The 23,420-nt window shown below is 42.8% G+C and overlaps 1 protein-coding gene across 1 annotated transcript in view; it reads right to left on the bottom strand.

The window, feature by feature from the left end:
- Positions 1 to 4,522: 4,522 nt before the first annotated feature.
- Positions 4,523 to 23,420, bottom strand: part of LOC122540378 (MORN repeat-containing protein 1-like) — a 67,372-nt gene continuing 48,474 nt past the window's right edge. The window contains exons 4-5 of the mRNA XM_043676021.1: positions 11,872 to 11,948; positions 4,523 to 5,115 (exon numbers count right to left, since the gene is read on the bottom strand). Of these exons, the coding sequence (XP_043531956.1) occupies positions 4,967 to 5,115; positions 11,872 to 11,948 (226 nt within the window). The 3' untranslated portion in view covers positions 4,523 to 4,966. The remainder of the gene's footprint in view (positions 5,116 to 11,871; positions 11,949 to 23,420) is intronic.

Genomic DNA, 23,420 nt, shown 5'->3' with positions numbered 1-23,420 from the left:
ATATCCATGTCAGCTCTCTACAAGAGTAACTCAGTTGGTCCCACTCTCTCGTCTTTATCCCATAGTCCAGCAATTTTTTTTCCCTTTTTAGGCAACCATCCAAAGTCAGTTTTGAAAACCACACTTGTATTTTCCTCCACCTGATATTGTGTAATCCAGGTTCTAATCACTTAATGTGTAAAAAATCCCTTTTCTTCATGTATGATTTATTTGACAATCGCTTTAATATGAGTGCCCTCTCACCTCTAACCACTCAGCTTCCACCCCCACATCTCCAATATTTTTATAACCAACTGATTAAAGTATTTCAAAAGAAAATAATAAGAAGACTGCAAAAAACCCTTGTGATATTTCTCTTTGGGGTTATTCACAATATTAACCTGGAGATTAATCTTCAATTCTTGGAGGGTTCAGACCATTCCTGCAGAGATAGGGACCCTAACTTGCCTTTAGGTATAAATCTTTGAGGAGAAAGTGAGGTCTGCAGATGCTGGAGATCAGAGCTGAAAATGTGTTGCTGGAAAAGCGCAGCAGGTCAGGCAGCATCCAGGGAACAGGAGAATCGACGTTTCGGGCATAAGCCCGACGTTTCGGGCATTCCCGAAACGTCGATTCTCCTGTTCCCTGGATGCTGCCTGACCTGCTGCGCTTTTCCAGCAACACATTTTCAGCTTTAGGTATAAATGTCCGGGTATAGACAAACATTTGGGGTAGAGAGACTCTGATTAACCAGAAACTGTCAAAAAGAGGCGTTGAATGAATCCAGGTTTTGAATGATGCCAGGGATATTTGGAATACTGCACCCTTTCCTTGGTGATCCAAAACAAGCTGTTGGGAAGATAGCGTTAGACCTGTCCAACCTTGTACACTCCTCTTGCATGTTCTTGTTTTACTTCCTGCTGAAGGTACTGACTCATCTCTTGTTAGGCAGTTCATAGCAGCCTTTTCAAATCCAGTACTGGTGACTATATTGATTCTGTGACCCCAGATAATGACCGTGTGCAGGAAGTTTGAAATTAGGAGGAGCATCACAGCCAAATCCAGTCCCATCTTCACCCAACAACCACAGGGAACTGAGGTCATCAGGCAGCAATAAAAAGCATGTTCCTCACTGGCCTGGTTTCACTCTCCCTTTGAAGTATTAATCTTTGGTTTTTGTACTTTTTTAATGTTTGCCTCTGAGTCCTAGGTTCAAGTTCCACTCCAGAACACATAATCATTCTAAGGGTTGACACGCCCAATGCTACAGTGTTGCAGGTGGTGTCTCTCAGATGAAACGTTAAACCTGCACTGTAAGGTGAATGTGAAAGATCAAAAGTGTTCACCTCAGTGGCCTGATCAACCTTTAATTCCCCAATCATCTTCACTTAAAAATTACTTGTTCACTTACCTCACTGTGGATTGCATGACCTTGCTATGCACAAATTGGCTATCTTGTTTCTCTAATGTACTACCAGGACTACACTGCAAAAGTATTTACTTGATTATATCGAGCGTTGAACATCCTAAGATTATGAAAGGCACTGAGTCCAACTGTTGAGACCAGCTGGTTCTGCTTGCTGATTAGGGATGAAACCTGGGCCTTCTTGTCTGTATTGCTTTAGTTTCACAATGGGCCATAACCAGCACATTGAGGAAACATGTGAATGTTCACACTCTTGAGTACAAGCTGGCAGTGTGACATAGATAAATGCTCTCTCTCATATTCCATTACTTGGTGAGCAGCACTAGCAGTCAGATGAAGTTGATACTCAGGGGGAGGTATAGGGTTGCACTCAAGTAGCTCATGTGCACTTCCCAGTGGCTGACTTGAGCAGAAAGTTGGCAAAGACTTGGGGAATGAGGTGTTTTCAAGGGAAGGCAGTTTTTGGATGGAAATATCTAAAGTGTAAACTGCACAGACATCCATATGTCTGAGAGTCTCATGATGCAGAGGCTTCAAATATGAAGGTTTTAAATTAATTTCACCATCTGAAAAAGCAAACTGAGAAGTGGAACCATGATTGTTGGACACAGTAAATAACCTCATCATGGCTGGGGATGGGAGGGGTTTGGTTTCAGGCAACAGCACCAGTGAACTCTGCAAAGAGAAAAGCAACTTTGAATAGTTATTGATGCCAAGCTGCTTTCAAAGACCTTTCAGAACCCAGCTGACATCTGCAGAGGTCTCATCATCCTCCAGGGGACTGAGAAGAAACTGCTTTCTAAGTACAGTAATGATGATGACTGTTTACGAATTCAGATTAATAGTGGTGGCAAGCTTTTGCCTTGTTCTCTCATCTCTTTTGTCAATTAGTCACTCACCCCCTATTATATCACAGATCTCTCTCCCTTTTCCTTTCCTTGAACCTTGTCATTTTGGATGCTGATCCAGCTTCTAACTGTTCACACAATGTCTGTGAGGTCAAATTCTGAGAGGGAAACTGTATCTTCGTGACATAAATTCTTTCCAGAGACAGAATGATATAAAATTTACAGAGATGGTCAGTGCAATGATAGGACTGCATCATCCACAGTGATTCTGTAATACCCCTAACAGTCACAAATATTTCTCAGGGGTAACAGGCTTAAACAATAAGGACAGAGAGTATAGAAAAAGTAATATGGATGTTGGCGATCTGAAATAAAAACAGGTGCTCGAAAACTTCAAGAGGTCTAGGAGCCTTTGTAGAGAGAGAAAAACAGAGTTGAAGTTGAATATGATTCTTCAGAACAGCATTCTGTGTAGATAAGGCTTGTATTATCTTGATTGTAGACAATTAATTGAGGCCATTTAAGATGATTGAAGGATTTGATAAGGTAGGTACTGTTTCCTCTGCTGGGGATGTTCACAAGAGGGTAACATCTTAAAATTAGAATCAGACCACTTGGGGCTGGTGTCAAGAAACACTCTTTCCCAAAGGGAAAATCTGGATCCTTCGACCAAAACATTGTGGAAGCTGGGGGCTAATTGGAGCTTTCAAGATGAAGACTAATAATTTTTTTGTTATGAACAGGTGTTAAACTAAGGATTGAAGATGAAGTCAAGATACAAATGAGTCATGATCTAATTAAATGCTGGGACAGTCTTGATGGATTTCTCCTGTTCATAGTAACCCTCTTCCAATGCCTTTGCCCCAACTTCTAGCAGGTTTCTCCCTGTTGTCTCCAATTCTGCATTTTAGGAGATGATTACAAGCACACTCATTTTTCACAGTCTCTGTCACTGATGTGGTGTGGTAGAGGTGCTAAAGTAGAACTATAGAGATATTTCTTGGAAGTTTCCTCTCCATCTGATGTTTCTGTTTGACAGTTGAGATCTTCGCTCAGGACAGATTAGAGGCTCAATTGATTCTGAATGTTACTTGTGGAAACAGTTTGAACCATGACTCCCAGCACACAGTGCACTGTTCAGATTATCTACAAACCACTGTTTCGTACGTCAAAAAGCCTTTTTTCCAAATGGTTTATACATTTCGAAAAAAGCATAGTTAAATGAACTATCTAGAGAGAATTAATTGACGTATTGAACTAATGATGCAACACTGAAGGTTAACAAAAAACATGACTCTGGGCCAATATCATTGAGTACAGAGGAGCAGGAAGGGTCTGGTGGGGGAACAGATGGAGGAGTAGTCATGGTTACGATGTTGGGAGGTGGGGGAGCAGAGTTGCTGTCAATCAAGAAGCAGAGACGTAAGGGTCAACTGAAGATTGCAGCAGACAGAAAGTGGAGAGGCAACAGGTCTGATAAATAAAGCAGGTAATTTGCTAGCTAAAAGACTACAAGCATTACAGCACTATAAGGATGATTTGGGGATAGAGACACAGAAAAAAAATCAAAATGAGAGAGAAATCGAAATATCAGAGGCAGAAAGAAAGACATTCACTTAGAAAGGAGTGATCCAGACCCTATCAAAAGTGGCTGCCAACACAGATCTTTAACAGAAAGATAGCTGCACTGTGGTGAAATTTAAAATTCCCCTTAACTTTTTTTCCACTTCATATAACCAAACAGAAGTGGAGGCCATTTGGGCCATCATGCCTGTGCTAACCTGGTGACTCCATATTCTTTTTCCATAGCCTTGCACTTCTCAGTAAAAAGGAAGGATTACAGTTTGGAGGTCAACCTGGTACCATATCTGAGTAATGATTTAAATGGCAGGGTAATTAACTGTGGGCAGTGAGGCAGATGATAGCTTCACTATAACTAGTCCAGCTGAAATCTGCTAACCCAGCATAAGCTAAGGAATGATCTTGCTGAATGTGGCACATTTACACACTGACAAAAACATTGGGAAAGCTGTAATTTGGATGGGCAAGCAGGTCACTTTGGTATAGTATTTAAGTTGTTTTCAGAAAATATTTGCTGCCCTAACTTCCTTCAGATCTGACCATCCTGTTCAGCTTCATAAACATGAATCTCTCAATGAGATATAAAGACTTTCCTTCCACCAGCTGCATCTGAAACTTAGAGACCCTTGCAGTTTTAAAGGAAGTGAAAACATTCAAACACATGGTTTATTAAATAGAGACCTTAAAAAATATTTATACCTTAATGAACTGAAGTAAACAGAATACAAAAAACAACCACTCTCTTCGGGTGCAAATCTTTTCTGAAATGACACCTCCGCTTACAGCAGGGACTTTTTTTTCTGTGCACTTGATGGTCTCATTTATAGAGCAGACTATTCTGGGACTGGGTGTTTACTGTGGTTTAGCATATTCCCTTTCACTTCTCAGAAATGGACTCAACTCTGACCCAGACTAATGGGATGAGAGTCTGCACTCTTTTCTGGCTATGAACGTGTGACATGAAATAGTGTTTCAAGCTGTCACCCCAAGTGATGGTATCAAGGGAGGAGTGGAGAAAGGAAAGATCAAAGAAGGGGGTTATGTCTGGCAGATCAAAGGGGTGTAGAGCAAAAATAATACACGAAAGCTATTGCTCAAACTTCGTCAGATGTAATGTTCTTCAGGAATTTCATTACTTGTTGGACACCTTCTGGTGCTCCTTCCTGCTGCTCTTTTTGCTTGCTTTGTGTGGTTTCACCTTCAGGAGAATGAAAGCTGGAGGGAGAGTGCGATCCAGGAAAGGTGGTGTTGTCACGTCCTTCACCATAATAACATAATCACCTGAAATTGGAAGAATATCATTTTTAAATTTTCTAATTTTAATATCTTTAAGTTGAAAGTTTAACTTGCCCATCCCCTAAAGGCTGGTACACAAATCGAATACATAGTTCCAAGGTCAATGACAATGTGCCCTGTACTACATTCAAGTGTGTGGCCTTTTTGTGTGAGTCTTACAGGGGAATCTCATGTGTTTTCACACAACTAAATGTAAATGTGGCAAACTACTCAATGGTGGGTGTCTTTCTGGGAGAGTCTGGAGCTGTCCTTGGCTGATGACAACTCTACACTCCTTCAATTCAGGCCTCATGAGCATTCCTGATTTTCATTGCTCTTCAACTGACAGCCATTCCTGCAGCTGTCCAGGCCCCTCTTCAAACCCGTTGTTTCTTTCCCATTCTCTCCTTTAACATGCTCATTAAAAACTGCCTCATGAACTAAGCGTTAGGTTCCTGGGCTAATATCTCCCTATGTGACTCGATATCAACTTCTGTCTGAAAAGGCTGCTGTGAAACACCTTGGATTGGTCTGCTTTGTTAAAGGTGCTACAAAAGTACAAGTTGTTGTTGTAGATGGAATCTCTGTTTAGGAATCAGGAGCAAGAATAATGACTGCCTTTCTTTCTGCATTAGCCTCATAGAGATGTACAGCATGGAAAGAGACCCTTCAGTCCAACTCGTCCGTGCTGACCAGATATCCTAAATTAATCCAGTCCCATATGGCCTATATTCCTCTAAACTCTTTTATTCATATACCCATCAAGATATCCTTTAAATGTTGTAATTGTACCAGCCTCCAACACTTCCTGTAGCAGCTCATTCTACACATGCACCACCCTCTGCATGAAAAAGTTGCCCCTTAGGTGCCTTTCATATCTTTTCCCTATCACCTTAAATCTATGACCTCTAGTTTTGGACTCCCCACCCTGGAGAAAAGACCTTAATTATTCACCTTATCCATGCCCCTCATGATTTTATAAACCTCTACAAGGTCACCCTTAGCTTCTGGTGCTCCAGGGAAAACAGCCCCAGCCTGTTCAGCCTCTCACTATAGTTCAAACCTTCCAGCCCTGGCAACATCCTTGTAAATCTTTTCTGAACTCTTTCAAGTTTCACAACATCTTTCCTATAGCAGAGAAACAAGAATTACACACAGTATTCCAAACGTGGCCTAACCAATGCCCTGTACAGCTGCAACATGTCCTCAATACACTGACTAATAAAGACAAGCATACCAAATACCTTCTTCATTACTCTATCTACCTGTGACTCCATTTTCAAGGAATTATGAACCTGCACTCCAAGGTCTCTTTGTTCAACAACACTCCTCAGGACTTTACCACTAAGTGTATAAGTCCTGCCCTGATTTGCCTTTCCAAAATATAGCACCTCACATTTATTTAAATGAAACTCCATCTGCCACTGCTTGGCCCATCAGCCCATCTGATCAAGGTCCCATTGTACTCTGAGGTAACCTTCTCCACTGTTGACTACACCACCAATTTTGATGTCATCTGCAAATCTACTAACCTCCGATATTCACATCCAAATCATTTATATAAACGACAAACAGCCTTGGCAAAAGGAGGTAATTGTTGCAACCATACTGCAACAGTTTGTTCCAGAAAACTCTGCAAAGATCAGTGATAAAAACACGGATCCAGACCTGAGAGAATACTTTAACACAGGCCACCCCTTCCTTCAATTTTGGCTTCTATCCCTCTTAGGATGTAACAGAATCATATAATTTGGAACTTTAGCACAAGGAGTTTATTCATCTTGTGACAGACGCACTTTGCTGGCAGTTGGATGATAGGTGTGCTACCTAATGAGAATATTACTTCATCCAAACCAGAGAAGTCTCACATCATTCTGCAGTGTGTGATGAAATAGTTAGCATGACATGATACCCCTGGGCTGAGGAGAAAAATGAACCAGCATACTCCTCCTAATCTCTCCAGTATCCTGGTTAGGAAGTTGGTATTGATGTTTGAGTAAGGTCAATAGTATGCTCACTTGTGATGACAAACAAAAGGAAAAAGTTCAAAATCACACAACACCAGGTTATAGTCCAATGGGTTTATTTGGAAGCACTAGCTTTCGGAGCCCTGCTTTTCTGTCAGATGTAGTGGTCCGAAAGGTAGTACTGGTACGCAATCCTTTATCTGAAATCCTTGGGGCCAGTTGTTTGTTGGAATTTTTTTGATTTCATAATAAATGACATTTTCACTGTGAAATAAAAAACCCTTACCTAACAGCAGATGCACGTGTGAATAGCACGAGCGCTGAGACACAATTGACACCTGCCAGTGCTGGGCCATGCTGCCATGTCACATCTGAGTGACATGGTTTGAGTGGGTGTGGAGTTGGGTCACCTGTTTGCACGCCAAAATGACGCTTCAGACTCCACGAAAAAAAATTCAGATTTCTGAGCTTTTCGGATTTCGGACAAAGGATTGTGTACCTGTACTTTCAAATATAACCTGGTATTATGTGATTTTTAACTTTGTCCACCTCAGTCCAACATTGACACTTCCACATCGATAGGAAAAGGAAGAGGCCATTTGATCTGCTCTGCCACTTAACTGGACCTGTACCTCTTCTATTTTTCTATCTAGAAACACAGAAACTTCATATTACAGAAGATGACCATTCGGCCCAATATACCTGTGCTGGCATGTCTCTTGGTTCTCTCAGTTACCCAAAATCTCCCACTCTCACAGGTCTACTTAAGGAATGGGAAATGGGATTGGTTAATGGAGGTCTGCTGGCATCTGTGGAACTGTACCCTGCAAGAATTGACACTCTCTGGGGGTGGGGGGGAGGTTTCCAAATTAAGCATAATATTATTCTTCCAAAGAATGAGACAAGTCACAGTGTGTGTGCTGCAATGTACAGTAAAAATATTTATACAGCTGAGCCGAAAACCTCTACAAAAGGTTGTTTTATCTTGTCTTGAAGATGTAGTTTAGAAAAAGGGGGAAATAAAGCCTACACAAAATAGCATTCCGAGTACAAAGAAAGAATAAAAGCAAAATAATGCAAAGGCTGGAAATCTGAAATCAAAACAGCAAGTGTCGGAGAAACTCAGCAGGTCTGGCAGCATCTGTGGAGAGAGAAAGAGTTAATGTTTCAGGTCTGATAATGACTCTTCAAAAAAGAGAAGCCTGTGTTTACATAGCATCATTCAAACTTCAGAAGATCAGAAAGTGCTTTACAAACTTGATTAGTTTCAAATGTAAAAGTCACTGTAGTTTTACAGATCATAGGACTGTTCTCTTGTTAAACAGAGATAACTAGTGGTGGTTTAAACTGAGGGTCACCATACCTCAGGTGAGGGGACAGGTTACAAAAGAGAGCCCTTCATGGTAACCACAGCTATTGTGGGAATTGAACCTATGCTATGGGCATCACTCTGTATTGCAAATTAGCTGTCCAGCCAACTGAGCTAACGGACTCCCTTTTTAAAATGTAGTTACTGCATTAATATTGGAAATGCATCTATCAATTTTCATACAGTAAAATCTCCAAAACAGCAAAGTGATAATGACCAGACACAATAATATGTTTTTAGTGATGTTGGTGAAGAGGTAAATATTGGGGAACTTTCTCCCTGTGTCTGCGTGGGTTTCCTCCGGGTGCTCAGGTTTCCTCCCACAGTCCAAAGATGTGCAGGTTAGGTGAACTGGTCATGCTAAATTGTCTGTAGTGTTTGGTGCATTAGTTGAAACTTTATTGCTGGAACAGCACAGCAGGTCAGGCAGCATCCAGGGAACAGGAGATTCGACGTTTCGGGCACAGGCCCTTCTCCTGTTCCCTGGATGCTGCCTGACCTGCTGTGCTGTTCCAGTAATAAAGTTTCAACTTTGATCTCCAGCATCTGCAGACCTCACTTTCTCCTTTGGTGCATTAGTCAGGGGTAAATGTAGGGGAATGGGTCTGGGTGGGTTGTTCTTCGGAAGGTCGGTGTGGACTTGTTGGGCTGAAGGGCCTGTTTCCACACTGTAGGGAATCTATCAAATCTAATCTAGGGGAATGGATAGGAAAATGGGTGTGCACAACTCCACTGCTCTTCTCTTATGTAGTAACGTGGGATCTTTGATGTCCGGTTGAAAGGGCAAACAGGACCCTTTGCTTACCATCTGATCTGAAAGATGACACCTTTGACTGTGAAGCACTCCCTCAGTGCTGCACTGGGAGTGTCAGCCTTGGCTCTGGCTCAAATCTCTGGTGTGAAACTTGAATCCACAACAGTTTGACTCAGTGTGAAGAGAGTGCTACTTACTGAAGCAAGGCTGACATTTTGGTCAGAACCACATGAAAGATAATTTCTCTCTGACAGACCTGTGAGCTGTGGGTTGTGTTTTCAGAAGTGCTGATGTATAGCCAGTGATTAAAGCCTTGTTTCACACTGAGCACTCACTCCCAGCATTCGCTATACTTGAGTTTATAATCTGACACTTAGTATTGAGACCGACATTAGTCACTATGCAACAGGTGGGCTGAAGTATTTTTAAAAAATAGACATTATTTAATAACCTTAACCACAGGCGATATCTATTACGATAACAAAGAACAAGTGCAGAGAATCAGGGCTTGTGATGCTGACATGCTCTGACTCAACTAATGTAGAATTAGCTGTCCAACGTGATTTCCTTCACTGTTTTGTGCTGTCAGCCCAGGCAACTTTTTAAAATGCTAGAAACACTAATCACACTTAATGCCAGTTCAGCGTGTGCCAAGTGTGTTGGTTTATCAGCATCATGTTCACTGTACCAACTCAGTTGAAAGCCACAAAATGAACAGTGTCCTATAATACAACAGTGAAAGAAGGAAGTAGTATTTCCCCAGAACCTTTCATGACCTCAGGATATCTCAGGGTGTTTCACAGCCAGTTAAATACTCTTAAGGTGTGGCCACTGTTGGAACATAGGAAGCACGATTCCCACAAACAGTAATGAGATAATGACCAGATAATCTTTCTCTTTAGTGATGCTGATTGAGGGATGTCCTGGGGTTGTGAAAGGTGCCGTATAGATGGGAGTTTCCTTATAACACATGTAAAAGCAATGGTTAGGCAACAGCAATGCTGCCTCACAGCATCAAGGACCCTGGTTTGATTCCAACCTCGGGCGACTGTCTATTGGGAGTTTGCACATTCTCCAATGTCTGCCTGGGTTTCCTCCCACAGACCAAAGATGTGCAGGTCAGGTAAGTTGCTGAAAATTGTCCTGCCATGCCCAGGGATGTGTAAGCCAGGTGGACTAGCCATAGTTAATGTGGAGTTACAAAAAAAGGGCAGCGAGTGGTTCTACGTGGAATGCTCTTTGGAGATCCGACACTCCGACTGGTCTCTATTGTGTAGGGTCTCTATGATTCTATGAAGAGAAAAGCACCTTCCCTCTCTTTGCCGTCACTATATATCACCTGGATTTGCAGATTCTACCCATCCTTGGTATTATGAAGGATGGGCCTGGCCCCATTGCCATGGAATGCTCCAGGTAGTTGGACCTTTCTGTATCACCTGAGCCTCTTGAAAAAAATTTGTAAAGGAAAGCACCCTTGACCACAAGCCCATCAGGAAGTGGTCAGTGCGTAGCATCCTCGAGACCCTTCAGGAAAAGGAAAGGGTGGACCTGTCAGGTGGTTCCCTGGGCAGACTGTCAAAGTCATTTGGCAGCATGTGTCATCCAACAAGTACTAAGATGTAGCTTGGCTGGTGGTGAGAAGGGACCTGTGAGATCCTTCATGTACACCCGAGCCTTCTGTTCCATTGCATACTGCCCACAAAATAGCTTTGGCGGAGTGAAGAGACTGTCAGACATCCCCTCTGGAATATGCCTTTGCCAAGGAGGCCTGGAGAGAGATGCAGTGGTTTTTGTCGAAGTTCATCCAGAGCAGTTCCGTGATGCAGGACTCTGTGTTCTTCGGTATGTTCCCCAGATGCACACCGAGACAAACTGCACCTGGAAGGCCATCAGCTCAGTGAAAGATGTCCTGTTGGCCTTCCAGTGCAAAGAGTTGACCTCAACTGAGAGTTGCAGACTGGCACATTCCAAAGCCCAGGACTACATGCTGAGGGACACAGTAAGGCTTGGGGCAACTGTTACCAAGGTGCAGTGAGGAAAGACCACTGTCTGAGGTCTGTCTGCCAAAATACAAGGATCTGTTCAGTTTTCAGACCCTCCTTTTGCCTCGATGTATGTAAATAGTGCCCGAGACAACTGGAAAATGTCTTTGGTATTTTTGCAATTGCAGGGATTGTCAAATTCCAATGATTGTACTTTATAGCAAAAGCTGTACAGAACTGCTGCACATAAAGATATTACCTTGATTTGAACTTCATTTGGGTCTTTATTTTGTTGCAAATGTCAGAACAAATGGGGCTGTTCCTGCTCAGGGTGGGACAACTGAGATATTGATCTCATTTTGAGGCTAATCTCAGTCATTACTTGTGCTGCAGGATTTTGTGGCTGTTGTCTGCCAAGCAAGTCTTAAACAGGCTGAACCTCCTCTCTTTGAGAGAAAGTGAGGGCTGCAGATGCTGGAGATCAGAGCTGAAAATGTGTTGCTGGAAAAGCGCAGCAAGTCAGGCAGCATCCAAGGAACAGGAGAATCGACGTTTCGGGCATAAGCCCTTCTTCAGGATTCCTGAAGAAGGGCTTATGCCCGAAACGTCGATTCTCCTGTTCCTTGGATGCTGCCTGACCTGCTGCGCTTTTCCAGCAGCACATTTTCAGCTCTGAACCTCCTCTCTTACCTGGTTTCACAATCTGTGGATCTGTGACATTCTGCTTCTTCTTTGATTTCCCGCTCAATTTGATACTGACTTCAGATCTGTAAAGAAAAACAGGAGATGAGTGAAATACTAGCACAATGCCTTTTGCTTTTTGCTCCCATCAGTATATTGTGTTATTGTCTTTCAATCTGCTCCTGAAGGTGCAAACATTCATCTGGGCTCAAGATCTGATAGATTTCTGGCACATCTTGATCAATTGACTGTTTTCCATGCTTGGGCAATCTACTTGACTGCGAATGATCAGGAGAGGGAGGGAAGGCTAATGGTATCCTAAAGTTCAATTCATAGCGAGTCAGCTGTCATTCAGGTGACCACAGATGTTCCATAGGACAAAACAAGTGAGGACAACCATCCAGCCCATCTGAGTGCATCCAGATAGAATGGCTCGAATGCTTCTCAGTTGTAGCATCCACTTTGTTCCTAATTGGTGACAGGGTCTCTATGTGCATCCGCCGCCATTTCCGCCACCTCCAAACGGACCCCACCACCAAGGATATATTTCCCTCCCCTCCTCTATCAGCATTCCGTAAAGACCACTCCGTGTGCTTTGGGGCCTTGGAGGGAGGTGAGGGGGGAGGGGTGGGCGCGAGTCTTGCACCTCCTGCGGTTGCAGGGGAGGGTGCCGGGAGTGGAGGTTGGGTTGGTGGGGGGTGTGGGTCTGACGAGGGAGTCACGGAGGGAGTGGTCTTTACGGGGTGCTGGTAGGGGAGGGGAGGGAAATATATCCTTGGTGGTGGGGTCCGTTTGGAGGTGGCGGAAATGGCGGCGGATGATGCGCTGTACATGGAGGTTAGTTCCTTGGTGGTGGGTCCATTTCCTAACCTGCAATCTTCATCCCGACCTCTCCGCCCCCGCCCCCGCCTGTCCTATCACCCTCACCTTGACCTCTTTCCACCTATCACATTTCCGACGCCCCTCCCCCAAGTCCCTCCTCCCTATCTTTTATCTTAGCCTGCTGGACCAACTTTCCTCATTCCTGAAGAAGGGCTAATGCCCGAAACGTCGATTCTCCTGTTCCCTAGATGCTGCCTGACCTGCTGCGCTTTTCCAGCAACACATTTCCATCTCTGATCTCCAGCATCTGCAGACCTCACTTTCTCCTCTCTATGTGCAGGCCTACATCATACACTGAGACCTGACCAGAGTCACTCGTTGATGGAGATTACTTAATGGGGTCTGAATTTTAAAAATAAGTAGTTTAACTTGTGTGGAACTAAGTAGACAAATGTTTTCAGAATCCCATTCTTCGGTGACCGCATTGGAGAGGCTGAGAGTAATGTGAACATCACATGGCATGTTGCTCTCTGAAAGATAATAGTTATATAGCTAGAGATATGTATAGAGAAGCCAATTGGTTTAATGTATTAAACAGAGAACCATCAATATGTGCACAGTAATATTTGCAGTGAGTTACAAGATGAAAATTCAATTGCAATCCAATTGCAGTTCAATCCAATGATGCCATGAGTATGGAAAATAAATTTGGTTTGGTTAAGAGGAGGGAGTGTTTCAGACTCATTGCTGGGCAGTCAGTAATCTTTACAGTAAATAGTTAACATAATTTCTTACATTTAAAATGAATCATGTCTAATTCTCCTCCTCCTGCATATATTGAAATGGATTTTTTGAACATAATTTGAGCAGTTTACTAGTTGATCAGGAAACTGGGGCTCATAACTCTTGCCAGGGTGTGATTCCACTGGCAGAAGCAGCTCTCCTGCAAGTTAGCCAATTTATTCATGAGCTGGAAGATTATCTGGCTGTTGTGGTATCACAGCCAAACAAGCAGCTGCTATTACTTGGACTTGGGATGGAATGCATTCACAAACTGTCTCCAATCTGTTTACAAATAATTAAACAGAGGTTCAGCGTTTCAGATGCCTTTTTCTGCCATTAAGTGGCTGATCCAGGAAAACTGGAAATTATGTCTTTACATATACACTAAAATTCATGAGACATAGAATGGTAACAATAGCAGAGAGATGGATAATTTACCCTCCGTGAGTAATTTTGCCAAATGGTTTGGTTCGGGTTGAGTGGAATGTTAACATGTAAAAATCTCAAACCCAAGCCCAACCTGTCTCTCAGTATCCCTTTTACTTTTAATGGATGTGGGATGAGATGGGATGTGGCCTGATCAAGGAAGATGGATTGGTTATTAAATATTTTAATAACTCAGGTTTAATCTTGCTTCCAGCTTTAGTACTGACTGGCTGGGTTTCTTAGATATCAGGAAATCCAGCACCAAAAGAGAAGCCCACTACACTGAGCAGTTAAGTGCTTTCTCAGGCCTGACCCTGGGCCAGAAGGGGCAGAAATGATTTCCATTAGCAGGCTATGTTTATCTGATTCCTACATGGACTTAAACCTCAAATGCGGGATGGTATTGATCTCACCCACCCCGACTCCCAATGAACTTCCACTTCAAGTCACTCTGAATCCCAGCAGTCATCCATCAACCTTCTGGACAATCCACTTCTGCCATCTCTGAGGATTCTGGCTTGTGGTAATATCTGGAGAGTTTCCTGCCCAAAAGGGAATCAAAGTTGACAAGCAGGAGGCTGGGAGAACACACCCAGCCAGGCAAAATCAGGAGGTGGAGAAGTCAACGTTTCAGGTGTAGCCCTTCTTCAGGACTGGGGGTGGGTGTAAGGAGAGCTGCAGATTTAGGAGGTGGGTGGATAGGGTGGTGAGGTAGTGATAGGTAGGGGTATGACCTGGTTGGTCGATGGGAGGAATGAATCCATTGGTGGCTAGAAGGAAGGGTCAATGAGTGGAATGGAAGGGAGGGGGAGGGCATGGGATTTCTTGGTCAACCTTGGATTCCAGCACCTGCAGTTTTTTTGTCTCTAACCAAAAGGGAGTCAAGCCTGTCAAACATGTTGACTTCCAAGTTGGAAAGTGGTTTAAAAATGCATGAATTGTAGAGAAAGCCAAACTTCAGGGCTTCTCAACCAGAAGTGCACCCTTCCCACTTGCAAATCTCAGTAAATGTCAGGGTCCACATTACTGTTTCTATATTTGGGGAAGCCCTTTGTAAATCTCCCTCACTCTTCGACATGGTACATAAAATCTGATACATTCATAGGCGATCCCACTCACATCCCTGTTACTCTGTTGTATTTGTCTATACACTGTACATTCTTATGTGTGAAGTGCTTTGCGTGACCTGACAGAATTAATAAGATGTTTCTAATATTTTTGGGTGCTTTAAGCCAAATTATTCTAAATCACATCAATGATACAGTGGCATCCCCCTTACACTTACTTTGTGATCTAGTTAAGTCTTTGACAACCTTCCCAGATCCAAGCATCATCCTCTAAGTTGCTGATTGCTATTAGGGGCAAACTAACTTGTGCCTGCACAATATTTCACTTTAATTTTCAGTTGAAGTGTCTCAACATTCTCTCCTAAAATATAAAATGAATCTAGTACAAATAAGGGGTGAACTAAAATCTGATATATATCTACAGTAATCAGTCTTTTATCTAACTCCAGAGGTAAACAAAAGTAATACAAAAATGGGGCAGCACGGTGGCTCAGTGGTTACCACTGCTGGCTCATAGAGAAAGGGACCTGGGTTCGGTTCTCAGCCTCGGGCGACTGTCTGTGTGGAGTTTGCACATTCTGCATGGGTTTCTTCCCACAGTCCAAAGATGTGCAGGTTTTAGCAATTTATTGCAAAAATTGCCCATCGTGTTCAGGGTTGTGTAGGTTAGGTGCATTCGTCGGGGCAATGGGTCTGGGTGGGTTCTCTTTGGAGGGTCGGTGTGGACATGTTGGGCCGAAGATTCTAATTCTAAATTCTAAAATTAGTGCCTCCAATTGTGAGGATGCAATCAGCAAGTCCTGAAGGCATAGTACACAATACTGGAATGGGACAACCAGTGTAAACAGTCAGGCCCCAAGGAAAGTTCTGAACACACACCATCGCTTCCCATTTTAAGAGGGGACATTAAAATCTGAAGCCATTAAACTATTGCTTATGCCTATTTGGTGTAGCATGCTTAAAAATATTAATAGGTTTCAATTGTCAATATAATGTATTCTAATGCTACAAAAATGCCCACAAAGCAAAAGGAAATACAATGTAGGATGCAGGAGGATATAAAAATTGTTCAAGATTGAAGCATCAGAAAGATAACTTTGGATCCTGCTTTGCTTAAAACATTAGGCAATTAAGTGCATTAAAAAAATCAAAAGATCTGTGGATGCTGGAAATCAAAAATAAAATCAGAAATTGCTGGAAAATCTCAGCAGGCCCAGCAGTATCTATAAAGGGAAATCAGAGTTAATGTTTCAGGTCCAGTGACCCCTCTTTAGAGCTGATGGTAGTGAGGAAAAAGTTGCTTTCTTATACAGAGGTGGCATGGAGGGGGGGAGGGGTGGAGGTAGTGAGTAAACAATAGGTAGAGATGGAGCTCAAAGAGAGAAAAGAACAGTTGGACAGACAAAGGAATAGATAATGGTCAGCCTAGGAGAATGAACAGTTGCTACTGGGGACTATTACTGGCTAACAATGGGTAGTGTGTAATAGCAGGCCATGTGATAACAAGGCCCAGCGTGTGGGGGTTGGGGTAAGGATATGGGATTAGGTGTCTCAAGCCCGAAAATTGTTAAACTCGATATTGAGTCCGAAAGGTTCTAGAGTTTCAAGCAGAAAATAAGGCACTGTTCTTCCAGCTTTTTGGTTTTATTGTTGAAACAATGTGGTTAGTGTCAATGAAACTAGAAATGGGGAGAAACGTAAATGGTCTGTCAACTCATTAACATTTGTTTTACCCTTGCATAAAGTTCAAATTATTCCTGTTACTTTTACCAAAGTGCTACACAGTCACATGTTCTATTTTTATTCTGGCCTCTCTCTGTTTGGCTGGTGTTCGGCCCTCTGTTAGACTTCTCATGCCAAGTACACTTCTGCCATTCCCTGCGGTATTTATCCTTTGGCTGGGCTTATATTGTACTAGACAGAAAGTAAATCCATGGTAACTACCTCCTGAAAGGGCCTCACACTTTATGCCTTTAGTATGCTTAGTAGTGTGCAACCTTTGGACTGTAACACTGATACCCCATACCCTATATGAGTATGGGGTAAGATGCTTTAAAACACAGAAAAGTAGCAATGGAAGCCCAAGTTTTCTGCATTGCACCATTCTGCATATTGGTTTGCCAACGGTGTCAGTATTACTCACAATTCACATTGTTATATTCTGTTGTCAGCCAGTTCAATTGTGCAGTAAAGATGAAACACATTTATATTCTCCAAGGTCACTCTCCAAGGCCCTGTCAGCTGAAGACTTAGCTTTGTTGCAAACCAAATCCTTCACTTGCTTTCTACTTAAAGATGCACAAAGACTTTTATTCTTTCCATTTCTAAGATGGTCTTACAATCTACAACAGCAGGTAGGTTGCCATGTCAACATATCAATATTTTATTTTGTTCTTTTTTCAATCATTACACAAATACATAGAGAGAAGACATGGACAAGCCTGTCATAATGCTGTGTAGGAGGCAGACACAGGAGAGTTGTAATAATGAAAAGCATTAAAAGAGATATAAGCCTTCACGAAAATTCATCATTTACCGACTTTGTATAGTTACCCTTGCTACTCCACTCACCCCCATTGTGTCACAAATTCTCATTGTGTGACACACCCAGACTCATTATCATGACATCACTCAACCTTAGAAATTGACACATTATCTGTGCATGATGCATTATTCTCATGGTTATACTGCCTCAGTGTATTACTCACCATTCTATCACTCACTCACTATGTTAATCACTCTCACTCCAGTTTCTGGATTAGTGGTGCTGGAAAAGCACAGCAGTTCGGGCCGCATCTGAGGAGCAGTAAAATCGACGTTTCGGGCAAAAGCCCTTCATCAGGAATACAGGTGAAGGGCTTTTGCCCGAAACGTCGATTTTACAGCTCCTCGGATGCTGCCTGAATTGCTGTGCTTTTCCAGCACCACTAATCCAGAATCTGGTTTCCAGCATCTGCAGTCATTGTTTTTACCTACTCTCACTCCAATAACTAACCTTCTTTGCATCACCCACTCATTCATCTTCATTGCAGAACATTCATCAGCATGTCATGACTGCCTATTAACACCTCATACCTACAGGAATTATGTTTAAAGCTCAATTTTTCCGCAAAACTAGAAAACGCATGCTCACAAACCGCCTGTAGATATGAGACCATAAGACCATAAGACATGGGAGCAGAAATTAAGCCATTCAGCCCATCGAGTCTGCTCTGCCATTCAATCATGGCTGATAAGTTTCCCCCTGTAACCCTTGATTCCCCCTGATATTCAAGAAGCTATCTATCTTAGTCTTAAATATACTCAATGATCTGGCCTCCACAGCCTTCTGTGCCAATGAATTCCATAGATTCCCCACTCTCTGGCTGAAGAAGTTTCTTCTTACCTCTGTTCTAAAGGTCTTCCCTTTACTCTAAGGCTATGCCCTCTCCTGAAGACTTACCTTTGTAGTCTCTCCTACCAATGGAAACATCTTCCCAACATCTACTCTGTCCAGGCCATTCAGTACTTTGTATTAGATCCCCCCCATTTCATTCTAAACTCATGTAGGTGGGATAGGCTTCTTTGTGCAAATACTTACAGTGAAGCCTGAACAGGTCAACCAGCTCATCAAATGTAACTATATGTGACCTTGCTCATTGTTATTAAAAGCTTGCAGTGTAAAGGCTGAAGCCTGACTGGGTCAACAAACAGAGAATATAGAACAATACAGTACAGCACAGGAACAGGCTTTTTGGCCCACCATGTTTGTGCCAACCATGATGTCATTCTAAACTAATCCCATCAGCCTGCACATGGCCCATATCCCACTATTTCCTGCCTAGTCATGTGTCTGTTTAAATACAATTTTCTTAACACTGCTCTACGCTCATCAATCATCTTCGTCACTTCCTCAAAGAACTCAGTCAAGTTGCTGAGACAAGAACTCCCCTGCATAAAGCCATGCTGGCTATTCCTAATAAGTTAATTCTTCACCAAATGTGAGTAAATCCTGTCCCTAAGAACCTTCTCCAATAATTTCCCTTCCACTGATGTAAGGTTGACTGGTGTAAAATCTCTGTTGCACTTCTTGAACAATGGAATAATACTGACTATTCTCCAGTTTCCTGTGATGTCGCCTGTGGCTAAAGATCTCTGAAAAGGTCCCATCATTCTCCTCCCTTGCCTCGTTCAGAATCCTGGAATCGATCTCATCAGGCTCTGGGGATTTATCAAACCTTGATGTTATTCGAGACACCCAATAACTCCTTCTTCTTCATATTCTGTCTAAGCAAGGTTGTCACACTGGCTGATGTCAACAAACCTGACCAGAGCAGGCAAACCGGTTTAACTCATAAAAGGGCTCAATTCAAAAGGTTCAGATAAAGGTGGGTTAGGTAGAAAGGTCTGGTAGGGGTTAAGTTTTAAAGGATGCAGTTTTTTGTAGCACTGGAAGGATCCTGGGGAATGAAGGGAATAAACTGGGATGCATCACAATGACAGAGGTACAGGAGACAAGGAAGGGTGGGAGTTGCACGTTTAGAATGGGAACCCAATAATAAGGCATTGCAGAAATAAGGTACCTTCAGGAGGGAGGGTGAACAGTTCATTTGAATAAGAGGTAGTATAACACTAAGGCCCCGGATGGGAGCGGAGTAAAAGCAGTAATACCAAGAGAGTTAGCAAAAGGGCCAGTAATTAGAGGGAGCGATGTAAGAAAAATAGAGGGGTTGCCGGAGGAAAAGAGAAGGCCACCTACAATTGGAGTAAAAGTATAGTGTGGAGGGATGGGTGGATGAGTCAAGTGGAAAATTAATAACCACCAACTCTCCCAAATCCTGTCACAAAAGAAAACCTTGCCAGAGACTTTGCAGTAGAAAGGGGCCCAGGCTCTATTTGCAAGTCTTCCATTACAGTGCAAACACCCACGACTAAAGGAAATGAAACAGAAACTGAAAAATACTATTGTGTGAGCTTACTTAAGGGCTTAGTACTGAAGGGAAAATCTCACTGCTCAATAAAGACGAATAGGCTGATCAACTCCTAACACCAACATCCCAACTGTCCCATGATTCATTTAATTCTGAGAAGTATGGCATCCAAAAATCACCAAAAATGGTCATTGTTTGGGGTCGTAATAAATAGGGTGTTATTCCATTTTCAGCTTTGTAGGAACATTCACAGGCCCAAGAATCTTAATGGTAAAGATATGGTGTTGAAACCATTGCATAGGCTATAGGTTCCAAGGTTGGAGGGCTGTATCGTGAGGAGTAATGAAGGTCTTCCAGAGTCCAACTGAGTTAATTGCTGCATCCATGGAAAGCAACATAAAGATCCAGGTTCCAGAAAACTAGCACATGTTGGAACGTGGAAGAGGAAAGAGTCATGGATCACAAAGGAAACAACACGCCATGCAGAGGTGGCTGTAGGGCTGGCTTTCAGCCAACACAAGAGCAGCCTGATAAGGATCCAAAGGTAGCTTGGCTATCTCAAGATTTCAGGGATGTTTAGGTTAGGTGCATTAGCCAGAGGAAATGTAGAGTAATAAGGTAGGGTAATGGGTCTGGGTGGCTTACTCTTTGGAGGGTCGGTGTGGACTTGTTGGGCTGAAGGGCCTGTATCCACACTGTAGTAATTCTAATTCTAATTCTAACTTACTCTTAAAATCAAACAAAATTCTGACCATTATGTCACTAAAGTTTGCAACAGGTTGCTTCCCCATCGCATGTAAAACGCTTGCTGCATTATTGAATAAAAACGGAAAGAATTGCGGATGCTGTAAATCAGAAACAAAAGCAAAAATTGCTGGGAAAACTTGACAGGTCTGGCAGCATCTTGGAGAATAATCAGAGTTAATGTTTCAAATCTATTGACTGAGGGTCACTGGACCTGAAACATTAACTCTGATTTCTCTCCACAGATGCTGCCAGACCTGCTGAGCTTTTCCAGCAATTTCTAATTTTGTTACCACATTACTGTCCCTGACTGCATTATTCAGTTCGGTTATATCCCTCACCCTCACAGTGTGATTCACCCTCACTGAATTACTCACCCTTGCCGTACTACTTTCACTGGGATTCCTGATCTCAATCATATCTGGCAGGGTCTGAAATTTAGGCAAAGTGAATTCAAGGTTGAATCTGATTGTGCTGACCCCACCAGTTTTGAAAACCTGAAGATGTAAACCCATGCAGAGAGTTCATGGTAAAATTGTTGCAGTGATATTCGATGGTGAAAATTTGTTCAGAGTGTCAGAAGATTCTGGAAAGGGAGGGAGGTCTTATGGGAAATTACTGGCAAAAAAGGATCTTTGCATGTGTGGCTGATGATGATCTCTCTCTCCTGTAGTGGCAGGGGGAGGATGTGCAAGAGAGGTCAAGGAATTTCCTGGGGTTTTAGTGATTATCAATAAAGGTCTCCCATGTGAAAAGTCTGCAATCCCACCACATAATGCCTGCTTGTTCCACTTCGAAAAGGCAGGGAGACAATTAAGTACAGGTTCTTTTAGTTTTTGGCTGAGTATACAAATTTGATTCAGCTCAGCGTTCATTTGTGTCAGTAGTGTACAGTTGGGAAGGGGTTAAAACAGATGGCATTCCCATTACCTCAGCAGCATCATCCGCTCCATATAGTGTGCAACATTCTTATATCAGCTTTGCGTCAGAAGAGAAACATTCATCCCAAGCAGCAGGGATTTAACATTTAAGCCCACAGCATCCAAATTACATCCGTCAGATACAGCTGGTCGGTGTTCAGGCCTTACACCTGCTTTACTTTATTATTTGTACCATGAAGGCACAGGCTGTATGTTTGGAAATAGACAACTGTCAAAGCTCAGTGCAAGCCAAAAGAACGTCACAATTTTGTTTAAATTTCTTAAAATTAAAAATTATCTCCTGGACACTCCGGATTTGGCAACCCCAGGCTGAAGAAATTGGCTTGTTGATTCCTTGATTGGTATAACCAATGTACCATGATGCTTTTACAGACCACGAGGGCCCATGTTCAACTGTTTAACCTGGAAAATTTGCCTCAGTGAGCCTAAGGTTAGGATGGCAACAGACCAAACCAGGGCTCTTGCTCCAGATCTCTCATCTGGTATCTCCCACTCCTGTAAAGTAGCAATGTGTAAAGGGCACAGCATAGAACCACGAAGTCACACAGAACAGAATGAGGCCTACCATGAACGTGATGGCCCTCAAAGAATTGTCCAACTAATGCCACTCCTCACCTACTCTTTCCCTGTAGCCCTGCAAATTTTTCCTTTCCAAATATTTATCCAACTCAACTTTGAAATTTCCTACTGAATCTGCTTCCATTAGCCTTTCAGCCATCTTCAGTTACGGCAATAACGTAAACTGGAAAAGGACAAGACAGGTCAAGGACTCAGTTGCGATGGACAAAAAAGACATTTGCTATCTAAAGCCCACAGGCCACTTAAGTGATAAGGGACAAGGGACAGCATCAGCCAGGAATAAACCCAGACATAAAGCAGAAAAGGAGGAGAGAAATAGCAGAGGAAATAAAGATTAACAAGCAGCTGGCAGCGTGTTTAAAGCTATTTCAATTTTGGGTTTTGCTCTTGGGGCCTGGGACACAATCAGAAGCAGTTGATTGAATTGCTGCTCTGCAATTCACCAGCAACCACCAATTATCCCCCAGGCTCTCATTACACTACCCATTTAAACCTTTACACCACAACTGGGAGAAAGGTTGCGGTAGAATGGGAACAGCTTCACTGCAGTAATTACTGATCCTTGATAGGGGAGCTGCCAACCTCTGTGCCTTATTACAGGCCAGGTCCAGGGTAATGAGGTGAATTGAGATTAAAAAGTGCAACATTCTCATTTTTTACTTCTTCAACACTCCCCACTTAATTGTGTTGCTGAGCAATGGGGCATGTTTGCATGTGGCTGGTGGTGCAATCGTTAGTGTATCTGACTGTGGATCAGGTGGTTGTAGGTTCGGCGTTTACTTGGCTTGCTGTGGAGCTTCACTGCATTTCCAAACTAATCTTTCTGGGGTAGCACTGTGGCTCAGTGGCTAACACTGCTGCCTCACAGCACCAGGGACCCGGGTTTGATTCCAGCCTCAGAGACCGTCTGTGTGGAGTTTGCACATTCTCCCCGTGTCTGCGTGGGTTTCCACAGGTGTTGTCTGCCTATCAGTATCCAAACCGAGGAAATACTCAATAACAAGCCAAGTGAATGCTGTTAAGTTTTTCAACTATCTTTTCTTTCATGTGATGTGCCTTTATAGCAGAGCGAAAGTTCAAACATTTCCCAGTCACCACCAGCAGCCAGCTCAGGAGCTCAAAGGAATTCCAGCACTTCAACTATATCCCTGGTACCCAAGTACTCAACTCTGGGAAGACTTGTGACATTCCTGACAGATTTAATTCACTCTCATATTAGACAGCTCCATTATCAATCCATTGTTATTCTGGAAATGTAAAATATGCTGCAATTGACTACTCACCCT

The sequence above is a fragment of the Chiloscyllium plagiosum genome, chromosome 34, assembly GCF_004010195.1.
Source record: "Chiloscyllium plagiosum isolate BGI_BamShark_2017 chromosome 34, ASM401019v2, whole genome shotgun sequence".
Taxonomy (NCBI): Eukaryota; Metazoa; Chordata; class Chondrichthyes; order Orectolobiformes; family Hemiscylliidae; genus Chiloscyllium; species Chiloscyllium plagiosum.
The sequence above is the reverse complement of the archived record's forward strand: the minus strand, read 5'-3'. Positions and strand labels throughout refer to the sequence as shown.